We start from the raw sequence: 18832 nt of genomic DNA, 5'->3' as shown, positions 1-18832 counted from the left end.
CGAAGTCATTCTTTTTCTGGCATAAGTAGGAACACTTGCCGCGGCCTTGGCATTCTTCTGGCGCATGAAATTTTCCGCATTGGCGGCATTAGGACTGCTTTTTGCTGACTCGTTCAGTTCCTCTCGTGCACTCTACTTGTAGACTTTCCTTAGATCACGCCGCATTTTGCTGTGCAGAAACTCCAGATGCTTTGCACATTGGGTCATGTTTGTGCAGGCTAAGGTCCTTCTCGTCAAGCAACTTTGGTCTAAGCTTTTTATCGTTGATACCACAGACCACTTGCTCCTTTATCAAGATTGTTCAAGCTCTCCAAAGTTGCAAAGTTTCGCTTCCTTCTTGATATCCCACAAAAATCTTTCAGAGTTTTGCCTCGTCCTGTACTCGAACGCGGAACAAGTGCCTTTCATAAACTTCGTTCCCTTGCTGGACACCATACCCTTCAAGCTTCGTGACCAAAGTTTAGTAATGTTCTTTGTACTCACGTTCTGCAAACACGAAGTTGTTGTACACCTCCAGGGCATCATCACCAGCGGTGCTGAGGAGGGTTCACACTTACAATGCTTCTATCCTTGGCTTGTCTGACGAAGTCGCTGCGATGAAGAGTTCCAACTGCTTTTTAAACAGCAGCCAGTTTCTTTTCAAATTTCTGGAAAGCTGCAGCGGCATTGAAGGCTTGATAGGGTCCATTCTGCTGCCGAGACACAATTCTGAAGCCGTGTATTGTGTTGGAAGTAACAGACTGAAGAAACACGTTGTTGAGCAAGGAATGACCGGCTGGCCGTTTATTCATATCGCTAATGTATCTGCATGGGCAGCGAGGAAAAAGAAGAGTCATGGGAAGAAGACGCAAACGCTATCGGCGCACACGCGCGATAGCCCGTTCTGATATACTGACCAGTTACGTTTGCGCGTAAAAGTACGTTATGCTTGTTATCTGAGACCCCCCCCCCCCCACTTAATTAAAAGTAAATCAAAGTATGGGTATTCCCGTGTCAAAACCGCGATCTCAGTAAGAAACATGCCTTTGCGGGGGACACCGGAAAATTGAGCAACTAGGGTTCTTTAACTTCCCCCGATACTCGGTACACGATGTTCTTGCACTCAGCCCCCGTCCGAATGCGGCAGCCGGGCCCAGAATCAAACACGTGACCTCGGGCTCAGCAGCCCAACGGCACGGCCACTCAGTTCACAACACTTCAAGAAAAGAACATCTATTAACGTAGCTTGGATTAAAATTCCTGGGTATGCCTGATTTCTTTACATGAGTGGTTGCGTGCCAGACTAAAATGGCTGCATAGACAATTGGGCACGCGCCAACATCATCGTCCCTAATGTGCAATCCAGCAAGTTGCTCACACAGCCTCCTATATGGTCCCTCATTAAACAGCCGCTTCTCAGCACTTCGACGGTGCTGAGTTGACAATGTCTTGCGGATGATGACTATGTTTAAGTGCTTCGATGGTGAAGCACCGTCGAAGCACTTCGACGGTGCTGGCGGTTTTCACCTGCTATCCTCGATGCCTTGCAGTCATCTTCTCATACTTGGTAATTTGCCCTTGAATATGCATGATGTCCTTAGGCTGTAGCGTGTATTTTGAGGAAGGAATAGTGGAGCTTCCTGCAATACGTAGAATGACAGAGGCAGAAGGTAAGCAATACTGGAGTCTCCAAAGCTATTGTATGTAGGTGCTACGTTCCTTCGTGTAATACATATTTTTCTGCCGCGTCACTGTTTTCGCCGGCGTCATCACTCATTGTTGCGCATGATTAAAGAAAAGAATGCAAAATGAAATTATACGTTACCGATGGTCAGCACCTGTTTACTTCTTCAAGGCCATTATGCCCCTTCCGCCACTTGTCCATGCAGCTACCAGTGACACAATGAAATACGAAGAGAATAAGTAACTCTTTAACAACATGCAAAATAACTTCCTGCCGTCTTACCATGAAACGGCGACGAAGCAGTAGTGTCACACGCTGGCAGAACCCAACAACAATCCTAAGAACCTAAGAACGATGCTCAGGCGCATTTCATAGAGTAACGACGTCGTAAGCCCGGAGACCGGGCGACGGGGTGTTACTGGGCATCGCTGCTAGTCATTGCTGCAGGCGTAGCCACGACCGCCGCCACCTCATCGGGAAACACGTAGGGCCACCTGCCGGAATCGGCGAATCTCCACAGCTCGGCCGCGAAACGGCTCGTGTCGTTTACTGTGTTATTATATGCAGTTATATCGCAGGCGAGAGCTTGCGCGGCCAAGAAACACGCGGATAGAAATAGGCTCCGAGAGTGAAAGCGAGGGTGACATGTCACCGCGGTGATGCCCTCTCCCCTCGCGCAGCACCTGGCGCGCTGATGCGGCAGCAGCTGTGCCCTTTCGCCCACTCTGCTCCGTCGAGGCGCGCTCGTGACGTGGCGTCGTAGCCAATAAAAACCAATTTACGTGCCGTTTCGCTGCTACAGACCGGCTTTTACGCTCAATCAGCCATTTGACACTTTCGCATCAATAACAACGTGTAATTGTTCGTAAACCCACTATTGTTCACCACTAGGCAGAATTGGAAATCAGCCTTTCAACCCTGGCTTGGTAAAGTCAACAGAACAGCCAGGATAATCTATGCGTCAATCGGTTGTTTTGTTCTTATTTGAGTCCAAACTTCCAAGTTTTTCTTTCTGTGCCCCTGGATAATCATGTTGTCCGCCATCGTGTCTGGTTCTCGGTTTGCGAAGAGAAACGGAGGTTGAAAAGCTCCGTATGCGATAACCATGGTTAGGCGACTAACCACGGTTACATCTGCCACGTAGCTAGCAGTAAGTATACAGTCAGCCGTAATCGTAGTTAGCTTAACCATGGTTAAGTCTCCCCGTGTGACAAGGATATAAGTGGCCCCTATATTTTGTTTTCATCTGACCGACGACCCGGATCACATTAACAACAAGGCTCTCAGAAACCTAGAGGACGCATCGATCGAGTTTTTCACAGATGAGATAAATCGGATTTGGGAGGAGGGAACTCTACCGGAACAATGGAAGTTGGCGAAGGTCATACTCATCCCAAAGCCCGGTAAACCGCGGAGCTTGGACAACCTCCACCCCATCTCACTGACGTCATGTGCAGCGAAGGTAGCCGAGTACGCCATCCATAACATAATTGCCCAGTGTATCGAGACCAACGACCTTTTCCCTCACAACATAATAGGTTTCAGGCCAGGCCTCTCCACCCCGGACGCCATGAAGCTTGTCAACACTCAAATCCGGGAATGCTGCTCTCGGGATATGAGAGCCATCCTTGGTTTGGACCTGGAGAAGGCCTTTGAAAAAATCCGTCACTCGACCTAAGCTCGTCCTTCCATGCCTTCGTCAGTTCTTTCTTGAGCAAACGATGTCCCATCCTTAAAGCTGGAGATTTGGAATCACAGAAAATGGAGATGAGCAGAAGAGGCACCCCCCAGGGATCAGTCATCTCACTACTCCTCTTCAACATTGCAATGGTCGACCTCTCGAGATACCTAGGCAAGGTCCAGGGCATCGGTCACATGATCCACGCGGACGATATCACTGTGTGGGCGCGGGTGGCAGTGACGCACAAGTCGAAGTAGCTCACAAGGAAGCTGTCGACACTACGGAGAACTTTCTAACACACAGGCGACTCCAGTGCTCCCAAAATAAATCGGAGCTCCTTCTCTACAGCCCAACTAGAAAGGGCCGCAAGCCACAGAACTGGAAACCCCCACTGAAATCGACATTTATCTCTACACTAAATGGGGATCACCATTCACAATAGCATCAATTAAATAGCATCAAATAGCATTACCATTCAAAAACTAGAAAAGAAGACGGATAGCGTCATCGGTGTAGTCAAGCGGGTAGCTAACAGGAGATTTCTGAGCGAAGAGAATCTGATAAGGCTAGTCCACGCTTTCTTGTAATGCCATTTCACGTACGTAGCGGCCATGCACGTCTGTAAGACGGCCGAGCTAGACAAGCCAAATGCCATGATAAGGAGGGGGATCAAGAGTGCGCCCGGACTACCAAACTACACATGCTTTGAACGACTCCTGCAGTTGCGTATTCATAATGCTCTGGAAGAAATTGCAGAAGCACAAGAAAGGGCAAAGATTATTAGACCCCTCCGGCACCAGGGCGGACAGACGACTCCTAACAGAAGTGGGCATCTCCCCGGCCACTGTCGAAGACGCCTACAAGGGCCTTACGAAAGAGCAGAAAGAAAAGCGCTTTCCCCGCTTTACCTGCGGGGAAAGCGCTTTCGGCTCGATGGGGCAACAGGAGATGTAGTTCAGCAGTGGCCTTCGCATAAGCGTACAACAGGATTGCCTCTCAGGGTTCTAATCATTATTTGCAGGAGCATAAAGAATAAAATTGACAAATTTCAATGTCTGCTACGTACCCTACAGCCCACGGTAGTGTTGGGCACCGAGTCATGGCTGGATTCTTCGGTTTTAGATTCTGAAATTTTTCCGGCAAGCTACCAGTGTTTTAGGCGTGATAGAAATTATCATGGTGGAGGTGTCTTTATTCTTGTAAATAGTAGAATACATTGCGTTCATGTGGCAAGCCCACTACTTGATATTGAGGCAGTTTTTTGTAAGTTTCGGCTCGTAAATGGAAAAAGCATGGTGTTCGGCTCCAACTACCGTCCACCAAGCGCGTCGTATGAGCAGTTCATCAAACTTTCTGAGTTTTTGGAGTGTTTGAAAAATGACCGTGTTTTGATCGGAGGGGACTTTAACCTACCTGAAATTGACTGGTCATGTGCAGTTCCCAGGAACTCTGTTAGTGGTTGTTTGTACTCCTCGTTTTTTGATCTAATGGACACTCATGCATTTGAACAATACGTCCTCAGTGCGTCACGTGATGATGGTACTGGCCATGTCTTGGACTTGCTATTGTGTAATTGGTCTGGTATTGTATCAGACGTTCATGCACTACCTGGATTGAGCGACCATAATATTTTTATTGCTGACGTTAGCGTTACAAATGTGCCAATAGTGAAAAAACCGCCTAGAAAAGTGTTCTTCTATGGTAAGGCTGATTACTGTTCTATAAATCAGTCGTTAGATTTGTACTTCCCAACGTTTGACACATTGGCGGATGATTTGAGCGTTGAACAGCTGTGGGAAAGCTTTAAAGCAAAGCTCTTCTATCTTCGAGATAAGTTCGTTCCAGCTCGGATGCTTTCATCTAAACGTGATAAAGATAAACCGTGGTTTCGGCAGGAACAGCGCATCTTGCTGCGCAGGGTGCGGAGGGTATACTTAAAGTATAAAAAACACAGGTCCCTGGAAGACTTATCCAAACTAAAGAGGTTAAAGCTTGATTTTGAGAATTCAGCCAAATCGGCTAAGGAATCTTATTTTGCTCGTCTTGGGGAACGGTTGGTAGAAGATACCAAAGAATTTTGGAAGTATATTCGGCATAGTGGACAGAACGACAGTTCTGTCCCTCCTCTTGAATACCTAGGCACGGTACTTGATGATGACAAGCGCAAAGTTGAAGCATTTGGTAGTTATTTTTCTTCTGTGTTTAGTAATCGCCAGTTTCGGGTTGTAAGTCTCGATTTTTCGCTATGCAATGAAGAAATGCCCGAAGCTGAGTTTGCTTTGGAAGGTGTACGCAAGCTCTTAGAAAATGTTTCTCCCAGAAAGGCGAATGGACCAGACAATATAGCAGCAGCAATGCTTAGTAGTTGTTGTGAATCGTTGTGCATTTATTTCCGCCGTCTTTTCCAAAAATGTTTAGACATGGGTGCCGTACCTACCGACTGGAAATTGGCAAATGTTGTGCCTGTACACAAAAGTGGGCCCAAAAACTGCATTGAGAACTACAGACCGGTGTCTTTGACTAGTATTACATGTTAACTAATGGAACACGTTATATATAGCTGTATTATGTCACATCTAGTTAAAAATAATCTATTAAATGCAAACCAACATGGATTTCGGCAGGGTTTTTCTTGTACTACGCAGCTTGTTGAATTCACTCACGATTTGGCTCAAGCAATAGACAAAAGGCAGATAATTGATTGCATCTTTTTAGATTTTCGAAAAGCATTTGACGTTGTGGCTCACGACCTACTTATTAGCAAATTACACGCCTACAAGTTGCACAAAAAGGTAATTGCATGGATATCTGAATATCTTTCACACAGACAACAGTCTGTGGTTCTCAATGGCATCTCCTCTGATCTTGCTGCAGTGACCTATGGAGTACCCCAAGGTTCTGTGTTGGGGCCCCTCTTGTTTTTATTATATATAAATGATATCACTAGCGGTATTATGTCATCTTTCAGGATGTTTGCAGACGACTGCGTAGTATATAGGGTTATTGATAGTGATTCCGATTTTTATGCACTTCAGAGTGATTTAGACAAACTTTCAACTTGGTGTGCGAAATGGGAAATGTCACTTAACGTTTCAAAATGTTTAAACATCACCTTTACAAGGAAACATTCACACAAGACATACGAGTACAAATTAAATAGCGTTACCTTAAGCAGGGTTACGGAATGTTAGTACTTGGGAGTTTGGTTTACCTCGGATTTAAGGTGGAACAGGCATGTACAGGAGGCAAGAAAGAAGGCGGCACGAAAGTTGGGCTTCCTCCGTCGAAATTTTGGCCAATCACCTAGTAAATTGAAAGAACAGTTGTATTTTACTCACGTACGTTCGGTACTTGAGTACGCTTGCATTTGCTGGGATCCTTATACGTGTCAGTTAGTCGATTTACTGCAAAAAATTCAGAATAGGGCGGTTCGATTCGTTCTTGGTAATTACGACAAGAACTTCAGTATTACCGAAGGCAAGCGCAGACTTAATTGGCAAGATCTAAAGGATAGAAGAAAGTGCCTCAGACTCAAATTTTTTCACAGTATTTACTATTCTAAAATAGGCATCGACAGGAACAAATATATTAAATTACCATCGTACATTTCCCGTAGAAGAGACCATGCCTTGAAACTCCATGAATTTCCTTTTAAGGGTGACACCTTGCGTTATGAATTTTTTTACAGGACCACGAGGGAGTGGAATGCTCTCCCGTCAAATATTGTTGGTATACAATGTAATGAAACGTTTTACCGCGCTTTGTGTGTTGAAATTAGTGTCAACTGATGTAGATATGTATATACCCCCCTGCTGTAATGCCTTCTAAGGCGATGCAGGTACTCAATAAATAAATAAATAAATATGCCCCGCCCCGCGCAATATGCATCTCCAGCGCAACGTAGAAAGAAGGAAGGCCAGGGCGGTGGCGCTCATACGCCGCGTGACAGAACTTCCTGGCGGCTGCTGCTTCGTTGACGCGGCCTAGTATAGCAACAGCAACAATTTCACGGTAGTCTCCATCAACCACGGGTGTCGTGCCGTTAACGGTGCTTCGGTACGAAGCACGTCATCGCGTGCGGCCGAGCAAGTGGCCATTGCCTTGGCCCTTCTGGACGACAAACATGCTAATAACTTCAGTGACTCCAGGGCAGCCATCCGCGCCTTCAGCATTGGCGCAGTGCGTAGGGAAGCCTGTCGCATCCTCGACGACAAAAGCATCGCCTCCCACACTCTCACGTGGTATCCCGCTCAAATGGGATCCATCATGGGAGGCCCCCAAAACCTCAACGAGCTGGCCCACTACAAGGCGCGAGGTCTCGTTTTCCGCGACCACGGATAACTCCACAAGCCATAACATATGGCTAAAGGGGCAGCCGATACCGGAAAGCCAACAAATCAGGATCCTTGGAATGTGGGTGCAATCCAACCAGCGCTGCACCCACACGCTGAAAACACTCAAGCAGTCAACAACCCAAATAGCACGCATGATCACTCGGGTGTCACAAAAGAGATATGGGATGAAAGAAGGAGACACACTTAAGCTGGTTGGCAACCTGGTGGTCAGCAGGGTCGCATACTCACTCCCGTACTTCAACTGCACCAAACAGGAAATACAAGAAGCGGACACAATTTTACGCAAAGCGTACAAAACAGCACTTCACCAGCCGAACAATACATCGACAGAGAAACTAATGGCACTTGGTTTAAGCAACACCTTCGAAGAACTAAAAGAAGCCCAAAGTATCGCACAGCTCATGAGACTCCAGCAGACCAAAACGGGAACGGAACTGCTAATAAGGCTAGGCTTCGCGGAATCAATCAAAGAAACCCAAAGAACGGAGGGGATTCCTGATGAATATCGGAAAACATACACTGTTAGCCCCCTACCCAAAAACATAGACCCAAACCTCCACACGGCGCGAAGGGACGCAAGGGCGAAATACGTCGAAAAGTACCTGGCCACGAAAAACACAGTATACACAGACACACAGTATACACACACAGCATCTGTGTATACACAGTATACACAGATGCTGCAGTATACGCCAAGCAAAGAGGCACAAACATAGTAAAGACAGCTGCGATAGTAATAAGCCAGGACTACAAAGAGATCAGCAGCGCGTCAATGAAGGACTGCTCGGTAACGGAAGCTGAGGGAATAGCCGTAGCTCTAGCGGCAGTGGAGGGCTACCGATCCGAAAGGTCTTTAACAATACTCATCGACTCGCAAACTACGTGTCGGAATTACATGAACGGCAGAATAGGACGCAGAGCGCTTCACATCCTCCGCTCCTGCAGGGCTATCAACAAAGTCAGGCATACAATTTTCTGGGTACCGGGACACGCTGGAATAGAAGGGAACCTAAGGGCGGACAAGGCAGCTCGAGAGCACACAAACCGAGCGGCCACAAGCACCGACCCTGAGGAACCCATACCAGTCAACCCAAGCTACTCAGACATTTTGAATTACTATAAGGGCGTCCGAATCAAATACCCTCCACCCCACAACAGCCTAAATCAGCATGAAGCAACCTCTTGGAGGAGGCTGCAAACAGGAACATATCCAAACCTAAACATACTAATAAAGATGTTTCCCACCCAGTATAGAGACATTTGCCCCTGGTGCAGCGCCAAGCCCACCTTATATCACATAACATGGGAATGCGTTCAGAATCAACAATTCCTTCAAATAAAAGACCCGAGTGCGTAGCAGTGGGAGAGAGTGCTCTCCAGACCATATGCTCTGGCGTCGCCCCTCGTTACGAGGCACAGGACAAATCAATGAGCTCAACTGGCTCTCCGCTATCAAGAACCCCGATACCGGGGTGCAACTATGGGCTGTCCAGAAGGCCCACGACGCGGCGGTCGAGCATGGCCTGACTGTCCCAACGTGGGAGCGGCCCGCAGCGCGCTGAGTCGCATGCCCCAGGACCTTCGTTAAAGTTTTCCATCCATCCATCTATCCACCCATTTGACGGACAGTACTGTTTGTCAACTTCTTCCCCCTTCGTTTCTCGCAAGTTAATCCTGCTTGTTGACGTTCGCACTCCTGTGCTATAAGTAAAAAAATTTCACCTACTGTAACACACCACGCTAGAGGGAGCCACGGCTCCCACTCACCGCCAAACTTTCGAGAGGGCGGCTATGCTATTTGCAGGCCCAACGAGCCCAACGTCATGGCGCCGCGAGCAACGCGCAAGCACCTATTGCCGTCACACGCCCTACGTATAGAAAAAAGGCACTTTAGAAAACATATTTTACGGCTTTGGAAGAGTCAGTAGAGCAGTGCGACATAGTTGTGAACGCCAGGCAACCACCGAAAGCCGGTTACGCACCCGCACTCAATGCGACGTGGGGCCCAGTAAAACATTAAGCTACTTCTACCAACAAAGGTGTTCGATCCATACTTGTTTTAACCACCACCGTGACTGAGTGGTTATGGCGTTCTGCTTCTAAAGAGTTCGCGAATTGTATTCGCATTGAACAACAACTGCGTTCTGACAGGCACGAAATCGGAAACAAAACGCTGATATGCATATTAGGCGGACATTTATAAACCACACGTGGCTTACGAAGCAAACAATCCCTCACTCACCGCGCTTCTTTTATACGGTGTTTCCATCGCGCAGGTGCGTTATGGCGTTACCTCTAACGCGTAATATCCGAATATCGGTCTTTGAAAATCTGTGCGCAGCTGCGTGGTTGCAAAATATATGCAACATATCGCTAAGCAAAGCGCATTAAAACTCTTGAACAATATACTGCCTTCGCTGGGGAAACATTCACTCCGCATGACTCTCAGAGCAGCGCCGGGATTCGGACAAACACCCTCTCACGACACATGCTGCTATGTATTTCTAAAAGCATCGTCATCCCCAATAATACCCACGTGTGTCACAGAGGTGAAGCGCAAAAGTTTTTGCGAAGACATGACTGTTTCTTTTATATGTTGAACGACCGCCCAAAGTAGGGCGCGAAGCATTTAAATTCATCTATAGTAAACTTTGCCACATTTCTTTGTTTGGCCAAAGTACCTCAATTTACCAGCAAAAAAGTGTAGTAAGCACACTTATCCAAATCCCCAAGCAGAAAGCAATGTGACTGTTATTCTTTCACCCCCATACAAATTCAGAAAGCTGAGACAAGCGTGCGATGCGGTTTGGGCTTCGCGGTAACCACTGTCCGTTTCCAGATTTTACCATCTTCAGTTTACCGACTTTATGCAAGAGTGATCCGGGCAGATTATGCCCATTGTTCGCGCGCTAATATAACGGCGCGCTTATGAGTCCGTCTGTTGGGCGCTGTCTCGAGTTGGCACTTTGTTCGGCGAAAAAAGGAAGGCGCTAGAACGCCGGGCACTCCATATCGTCGGAACCTGAGGGTTGATGAAAGGCGGTGTCTCGGGCGAACTGCTACTTTCCTTCGAGGTTACGGCAGCGCTTGTCAACGCTGCTGCTCTTCCGGAATCGTCCTGTTGAAGATTTTTAGCATCGTCGGTCGTCCGATCCCAGGCACAGACTTCTTGTGCTGGCAAGCGACGGCCCTCAGCCTCATTTTCTGCTTCTTTTTTGCCGTCCAAGCGTGGTGGAGTGGCGGCCTCTGCAATGGCAACACCGAAGCTGACTCGCTTTGGGTCGAGAACAATGGGCCGTTCCTGTGACACTGACAACAGGCCATGTGAGTCCTGGCCAGGCGGCGTGGCTCTGGAGCTAGTGGAGCCCTGAGAGACTCCTTCGAGCCATCCGCTGAGCCGGGACACCATTGGTGCTTTCGGAGCGAGTTGCCCCGATGTGGCCATCACGGTTTGTTGGTCTGAGCCTTCGGTCCGATTGAAGCCGACAGAAGGAAAGGAAAGTGGCCTCGACGAACTGAACAGGACCCCTCGGGTCAGCCCTTTCGCCGAAACCTCGATTGGGCTGACTTGTTGGGCCACTGCGATGAAAAGAGGCCCTCGTAAGAGAACTGTTCTCTTAAAGGGGTTTGATTGCGAGGAAAAATATTATGCACACCTCAGGCGCTCCAGGAATTCATTTAAGTGAAGCTTTTATCTGTGTTTGCAAAAACGCTGTTCTTGTGACCTTTTTCTTCCCCTCTTCCCCTTCCCTTACGTAGAGTAGCAGGCCAGATTATCCGGCCGACCTCTCTACATTTTCAAGTAATTAAGATACCTCTCCTTCTTTTCCGTTTGGAGATATATAGCTCACAAAACGCATCGCTCAATATAAACTTGTGCGGCCGAATTTGGAAAGCTTTTCGTTAGTAATTGCTGTTTTTCAATGGCTGATGGCCTTGGCTAATAATATTTCCTACATCACTATTGGCTGGCACGAATGTTTTGCCGTAAGAACCTTTTGTGAATGCGGGCCCTGGTGTTGGAAGATACAAGTCCTGTGCAATAATGACGAAGGAATGTGGACGACGGCGGGAATAAGGGATGACGACACTACAGCAACGACCCTATGACGACGTTAGATGACGATGTTAGATGACGACGACCTCGTGACGACGGAGACTTCGGGACAACTGGATAGCCACACTGGAATGACAAAGACAGGTTGACCACTATGGAATGACCGTGATGGCATGATGACACTTGAATGACTACGACAGAACGATGACCATATAACGACATGACGACGACATTATAGGGCGATCACGGCAAGGCAACAATGGGTTGACGACAGCGATACTACGACAATGCGATGACGAAGCTAGAATGACGACGTTGGAGGGATCACGACGGCGTTACGACAGTGCGATGACGAATCGGGAATGACCGCAATGAATTGACCACAAAGCGACACATATAAGTTTCGCATATATCTCGTGAGGAAGCCAAAACCCAATCCCGGAGAAGAGATAAAGAAATCACTTAACTAAAAATGTTCACTTTTGCTGACGGAACGTGGGGCGTCGAATGTCGAAAATTGCAGTGCCTTTTCTGAAGTGGTCATGTGTCAAAAATGGTCGTGTGTAGCTATACCGTCCAGCTCGAAGTAAACTAGAATCACGTTAGATATAGGCAGATGGTTCAATTTAAACGCAGCTCAGCGTAAGTGCTTTTCTTGTATTTTTTTTCTCTACACCACCACGGGGACAGAATTGGCACACACACAAAAAGCGCGTACTCAAATGTAGACAACGTGACTGAAGCTGTTATGTTGAAACACTCTGCGCTAGAAAGAGTGCATATCGCTGGAGACAAGAAACCGCTTACACTGCTCCGGCTGGTCCTTAGCTGGGCATTCGAGATCGTGGCCTTCGTCGGCGACCAGGTCGGGTTCTGTGGGAAGGACCAAGCGGCGCGGATCGTAACGGGCAGTCTCCTCGAAGTGCCTCATGTGGGGCGGACCCAAGCCGCATCCGAGCTCTTCGATCTGCATCGCCTCGAAGCTGGATGAGGAGGGGATCCACCGCTCGCGAGAGCTGCTCGCCCCTGGCATCTCAGCGTTCGACGAAGACTTGTGCAAAGTGTACGAGATCCGCCCCAGGTTGGGCACCACGTGCATGGCGTAGCCGCTCTGCGAGGGGGGGCAGGGGTGCAGGAGAGGGATGTCAAGGATAGCTGGAGAGGCTATAGCGTGGCGAAATGCCTGGCATGACACTCCGTATTATTAGGGCGAAGGATTCAATAAATAATTTCCGGGAACGATATTAAAAAGCTCGGTGCGAAAACAATCATTCATGGAAGAAGAAACAAGAAAAGCAAAAAAAGAAACGACACACTTTAACAAAGGTCCTTGTGTTTCAGTAACAGTATAACTTCTCCTTCAGTAACAAAGGTGAAGTTAGTTCCGTCATGTAGTATTGAAAAGCAGTACTGACGGCATCTTTCCAACTTTTCATATTTTTTTACCGCAATCGAAAGCCCGGGCCCTCTAAACAATAGACGAAGAGGTAAAGCATATGACCGTCCTAAAAAATTTACTGCAATGCTTGATTGTCATGATCCGTCCGGGTTCGTGAACAAGGTAGGGCTCGAGGCACCCTCCGTTAGACGGATGCTCTGCAGCGTAGTGGGGACGAACGATGACTGACCGCCGAGCAGCTGTGCTCGTCGGTGTTTACTGGGTGCGGTGCCCAACGTTGCCTACCGGGCATGGCGGGTCAACGAAGACTATGCCCGAGGGGGCGTCACATGCTTGTTACATTGATTTCTTTAACCAGTTTCGTTTCCAATACCCAGGAGGGTTGATTAATTATGACGTCACCATGTAAGTTAGCGCGCACCGTGCCTGCGCTTCTTATGGTTGTCACACGCAAGCGCAGCCATAATAAATGCGTGCAGCACACTTGTTGTATCTCTCTATGAAAACGCTATCATGCATAGCCTTATTGTTACAGGATGTCAGCAAATTTAAATCTCTCATGACGTCGCGATGTCGGCTATGACGCAAACCCTGTCATTTTTAGAACAAATTTAGTGTCAGATAAAGCTATCTTATAAGTGCTTCCCAAATTTCCCATTTAGTAAGTGCCATCATTCCTCATGCGCGACACCTGTAGCAGAGCAAGGTCGATCCAAATAGGTCGCGAAGCGGTTCAGTACAGATTGTCATCGACATGAGCATGGGGGGTTATGGGAGCAGCGATTGAAGCGCGACTATGTTTGGAGGGAACAAACACTGGGAAAGAAAAGCGCGTTTTTAATTCAAACGAGACACAATTAGATTCATTAAACGAAAATAAAATTCCTAGTCAATTTTATATATTCGGGATGAGTTAAAAAAATACGTTTAATTTCATTATTATTAACAAATGCATTTCTTTTCAGCGCCCATCGCTACAGGGGGCGTTGACGCCACTATCACTCGAAGTGCAATGCACGTCTTGAAAAGGGCAGAAAGGCGATCTCATATCACCTGTTGAAATACGCCCCCCTCACAATTTGTGCTTTCTTGCTTGTCGAAGTTTGTCTAAAATTGGTGACGCGGGTAGCTTCATTGCTTCTTAATCTGTTCAGTCTAAAGTAGTGAGTTACGACCGCCAGATAATTGTGTAGTTGTTTTCGTGCGACTGCGCTGGCCGACGGGCTTGGCATCCGACAATAGGATCGGCACTCTACACCTAAAGCTTTCGTCGGCCTCCAAAGAAAGTATGTTCTGTGCAGGGATGCGATTTCGACAACCGTACGGCTGGCCTTTTCCTGCATCGCTTTCCACGCTGAAAGCTCGAAACGCCCATCAAGTCGAATGGCGGGGCATTTGAATATATAGCTCCAAAGGAAGAACAACAAAACAAATTTCGCGCCTTCGAAAACAAAATCACGTCACTTCTGCTTTTAACGGACATGGCGTCATGTTATTTTTTCTTCCGCCGGAAGTGTTTCCACAACATACAGATGGCGCTAAGCCCCATGAGCCGGCGATGGACCGCCATGTTTTGAACGTATGGGCTCCTATGGAAGCTTCGCTACCAGGTATATTTACCTTGTAGCAGAGTGTCTAAAACTTCGAAAATACATGTGAGTGCTCCTTTAATCCGTGTGTCTCGAAAAGAAAAGTCACACACGCCTTTGCCGCACGCAAAGCAAGCACGGTGTTTCCCCCCCTAGTCAAGAACGATCCGCGCGTTCATGGCGTGTTACTCGATGGACGTTTAGTGAACTATTTCAGTTCTTTATTGCGGATACAAATCACTTGCATGTGCGTATTATAGGTGCCAAATCCGCGCGAACAGTGCATACGTGGCATATGCACGAAGACATGCGCATTGAGCGATCAATTTGGTGAGCGGTCAATTTGGTGGTCATTGCCCTGGTTCTTACCGAACCATAATTTCTATGGCTAAGAATGCGTTCTCGCCGCTTCCGAAGCATATTGTTTCTTGTGGCTCCACAGTTACGCCAAGACTTTTAAGCTGTACAAACATGATCTCGAATGTGCGCACTCTATTCCTACGAAATTTTTTAATGCCCCGTATTTCTCTGTCAACTTTCTTCCCTTTCTTTTCATAGCGAAGCTGTTAAGGGCTAGTTCCCCCGGGACCGTGTCCGTGTGTAGACACAAAACCAGCGTCGTCGTGTGCTTCCACAGCTGGCTCGTTGGCGCCCCCTGATGCTACCTCACGAACGCCCTCGCGCCACTGCTCCCACGTTCGTCGTCTTCATTAATTAATTAATAGTTTAAGTAAGTAAGTAACATAACGACATAACCAGTTTTACACAGAAGCTATTAAGGGTTCGTGTCCCCGGGATCGTGTCTGTGTGTGCACACAAAACTCCTCATATGTGGGCTCATCCCGATGGTTGTACAAGGCCGCGCCGGCCCGCGGCGGGGGAGGCAGGCGTTAAGCGCTCCCCATACGTGGGCCGGTCCCGAATATAGTGCAATGCAGGGCCGACCCACGGCGAAGGTCCAGTTCGCCATTAAGGGGCCCACATACACAGCTTCGCTGGTCGTCCTTCTTCACAGAATGGAAGGGCAATGATTTTTTTTTTCGATTTGCCAAACCCTCTGCTAGGCGCTTCCATAAGCGCGACATTGATAATTTTGTATCGATACAGTACGTGACCAAGTTTTTCAAGGACCGTAAAGCTACAGTCCTAATCTGCATATGTTCTTCCAACATTTCAACTGTGTCCGCCCAGAAGAAATCTTGCCTAGTTCTTCCAACCCTACGAAATGCTTCCACAAGAAATTAACGAAGATTTTTACAATTTCCCACAGATGACCAAATTAATCAACATACTCATCACCTTGCCTGCACACCACCCACAAAGCACCATTAAACGAGCAGCAGTTCTCCAGCTATCAACGCAGACGCTTGACGGACGTGCTGAGCAGCCTTAAGCGGGACACTTTTGACTGCATCTAGTTCTTAACATCTAGGTCGTAACATCTGTACCTAATTGTCTACATTTGTCTGTAAATGCATCTAGTATTAACAACACCGAATGGAAGTTCTTACGAAATTGTTAAGACAACTAGATGCTGCGCAATCGATGAAATCACCATGCGGACCACATAGCAACTTTTCTGTCAGGAAACGGCACAGGCACGGCAATGACCTGCATTTTGGATACTCAACAACAAAGTTATGTTATTTTCCGCCTGGTCGCTATTACGTCATATTGCTTCCGGTGCATGCGTCTTACGTTCCCTCTTTGTACGTCTTCGTTTTAGGTGCCTTTTATGGTGCGGGGAGAAAGTGCTTCGCTGCAGAGAAAGAGCATAACTAATTGAAATGATGGGACTTTGCGCCTCTGAAAGCTACACCATGGCGGTGACGGGCATCGTATAGTCGCAGAAGGCTGTGGATTAACCTCAGCCTTGATTGAGTTCTGAGCATACATCTACGGAGTTTTCGCATTCCACTCCTGTTGAAACACGGCAGCCATAGCGTGGAATTCAACCCGTGGCACCATGCATTTCGTCGTAACCCACGAGTTACTTTCACGTGGGTCGCGGCTGAAACAAATTGTACTCTGTGTAGAAAACAAAAGAAAGGCTTCCCATTTACTCTGACAGAATTATTGTCCGTAAGTCTAACGTACCTTAAAGGGGCCCTGAAACACTTTTTATCGAAGTGGAGAAATACATTTTAAGTGAAAATGGGCTATTTCAGAAATACCTTGCCGCAAAAAGTACTTCAATGCATTCAGCAGAATGCGGAGTTATTGACAATCAAACACGGCCTCCACTGTGCTCCCGTTCCTTCTTCAATGCTTTGCACTGCGAAGGCTATGGCCCAGAGTGGCGTCCCCAAAACACTCCGCCTTCTAAATGTCACCGTGGTGCGCAGTTCAAATTTCATTTTGGATGTTGACGTAGACGCCATGAATTCTGCCTTTGATGTATCGACGCGCTAAGCATACGCCAAGCGCGGTTGTCCTCAGCGAACCGCAGTGCGCTTAGCCAGTGGACTCGGGCCTGCATCCGACCGCCATGTAGCCGACCGCAGCTCGATGTCAGCTATCGGCCAATAGTTGGCGTCTAAGGGAATGACGAAATAGTGCGTCTAAAAGAGAGTGAGGACAGGGCCTGCTGTTGAAAAGAGAGCGTTCGAGAGAAAGGTTAATTCGTGATCCACTTGCGAGCTCCACGCACCGTGTACGACAGCAAAATTTCGCTGAGATGTTGACAGCAGCGTATGCTAGCCGCGGACTATGTTATTTCACCAAGCCAGAGGTTTGATTCAGGGCCTCTACAATAGTTTGTTTTCAAATCCGTTTATTAAAGTGTGTCCTTCGTCCTGTCGCCTGCCGGCCGACGTTCAGTCTCGTTTGATTAATATTACTTGTTTGTTTAGTTGGTTGGGAATGAAAAATTTTGCGGGTTGGGAATGAAACAGCACATCGCAAACGTCTGAGCCTCGTGTACCACCACTTCAGCTGTGTGATTAATATAATGCTTTTCGGTTGAAGAACTAATCACGTACAAGACCTGCCTTCAGTAAGTTAAGCGTATCCGCCATTTAAGCATATCCTCCGCGAACATTTCTTCTTTTCCTGTTTACTGTCTACCTATTCCTTCATGTACAAGACGCAGTCTGCTCCAATGAGAAATATGTACCCACAAAGTAGTCCACACTGTGACTGATCGCACAGTCTAACACATTGCGCGAAACGTGTTGGTTTCTCGGCAAAGTCGCCAGCCAGTGCGTACATTTTGAAAGGAAACATCCACCGTTGTGCACACTTACTGGCGGCAACCACTCGCACGCGATATTCAGGTGACAGCGACAAGCGACGCGACAGCACGACTCCGTCACACTGTAGTAATTGCGGTTCCATGGAACCACGTGAACGCGCCTGCCGTATGCCGAAATAAAGTATCTGAGGAGGCTTAGGCACGCGTCAGTAGGTGCACATCATTGTGCGCATGAGTGTAAAATGGTCCAGATGTTTGGGTGACCGGGGCTCTCTGTCTGGGTGTATATATTGCATACGCGCATGAGCCCATGTTAGAGCGTGGATGGATGGATGGAGTAACTTTATAGAAAGGTCCTGCGAGCTACGGGGCGCAAGGTCCCATAGAGCGGGCTACTCCCACGTTGGGACCGGGAGTTGTAACTCCCTGGCCGCATCGTGGGCTCGCTGGACGGCCCAGAGCTGCTCCGCCAGGTCCGTGCTGCGTAATGCGTCTTGTAGCCTGGCAGAGTCTTGATCCTTGTTTGCGTGGGTCCGACCACACGGCCAGAGCAAGTAATGTACGTCTAGTGTGCTATGGCAATTTTCGCAATATGATGTTTTGTATAGGTCAGGCATGTAGTGATGTAGTCTGTTCTGCGTGGGGTACGTGTTTGTTTGAAGCATTCTGAACGTCAGGGCTTCAGGCCTGGTGAGCTTATTGTGAGGTGTGCTGTATATTCTGCAGTCTAGATAAAAGTGCTTTATGATCTCGTTATATGTGGAGGGAGGGTCCCGATTCTCGCTGGGATGGTCACGACCAGAATAGGTGGCGTCGCGGAAGATTAGGTCTCGCGCGCTCCTGTGAGCCATCTCATTGAGATTGCGAGGGGCGTTTTCGATCTCTCCGAGGTGTG

At 47.8% G+C, this 18832-nt stretch overlaps 1 protein-coding gene across 1 annotated transcript in view; it reads right to left on the bottom strand.

The window, feature by feature from the left end:
• LOC135910778 (uncharacterized) overlaps window positions 1-18832 on the bottom strand; it is a 233975-nt gene that overhangs the window by 192425 nt on the left and 22718 nt on the right. Inside the window, exons 10-11 of the mRNA XM_070538487.1 lie at window positions 12564-12867; window positions 6683-6748 (exon numbers count right to left, since the gene is read on the bottom strand). Of these exons, the coding sequence (XP_070394588.1) occupies window positions 6683-6748; window positions 12564-12867 (370 nt within the window). The remainder of the gene's footprint in view (window positions 1-6682; window positions 6749-12563; window positions 12868-18832) is intronic.

This window comes from Dermacentor albipictus, chromosome 5 (genome assembly GCF_038994185.2).
Source record: "Dermacentor albipictus isolate Rhodes 1998 colony chromosome 5, USDA_Dalb.pri_finalv2, whole genome shotgun sequence".
Lineage (NCBI taxonomy): Eukaryota > Metazoa > Arthropoda > Arachnida > Ixodida > Ixodidae > Dermacentor > Dermacentor albipictus.
This window is presented reverse-complemented; position numbering and strand designations above follow the sequence as displayed.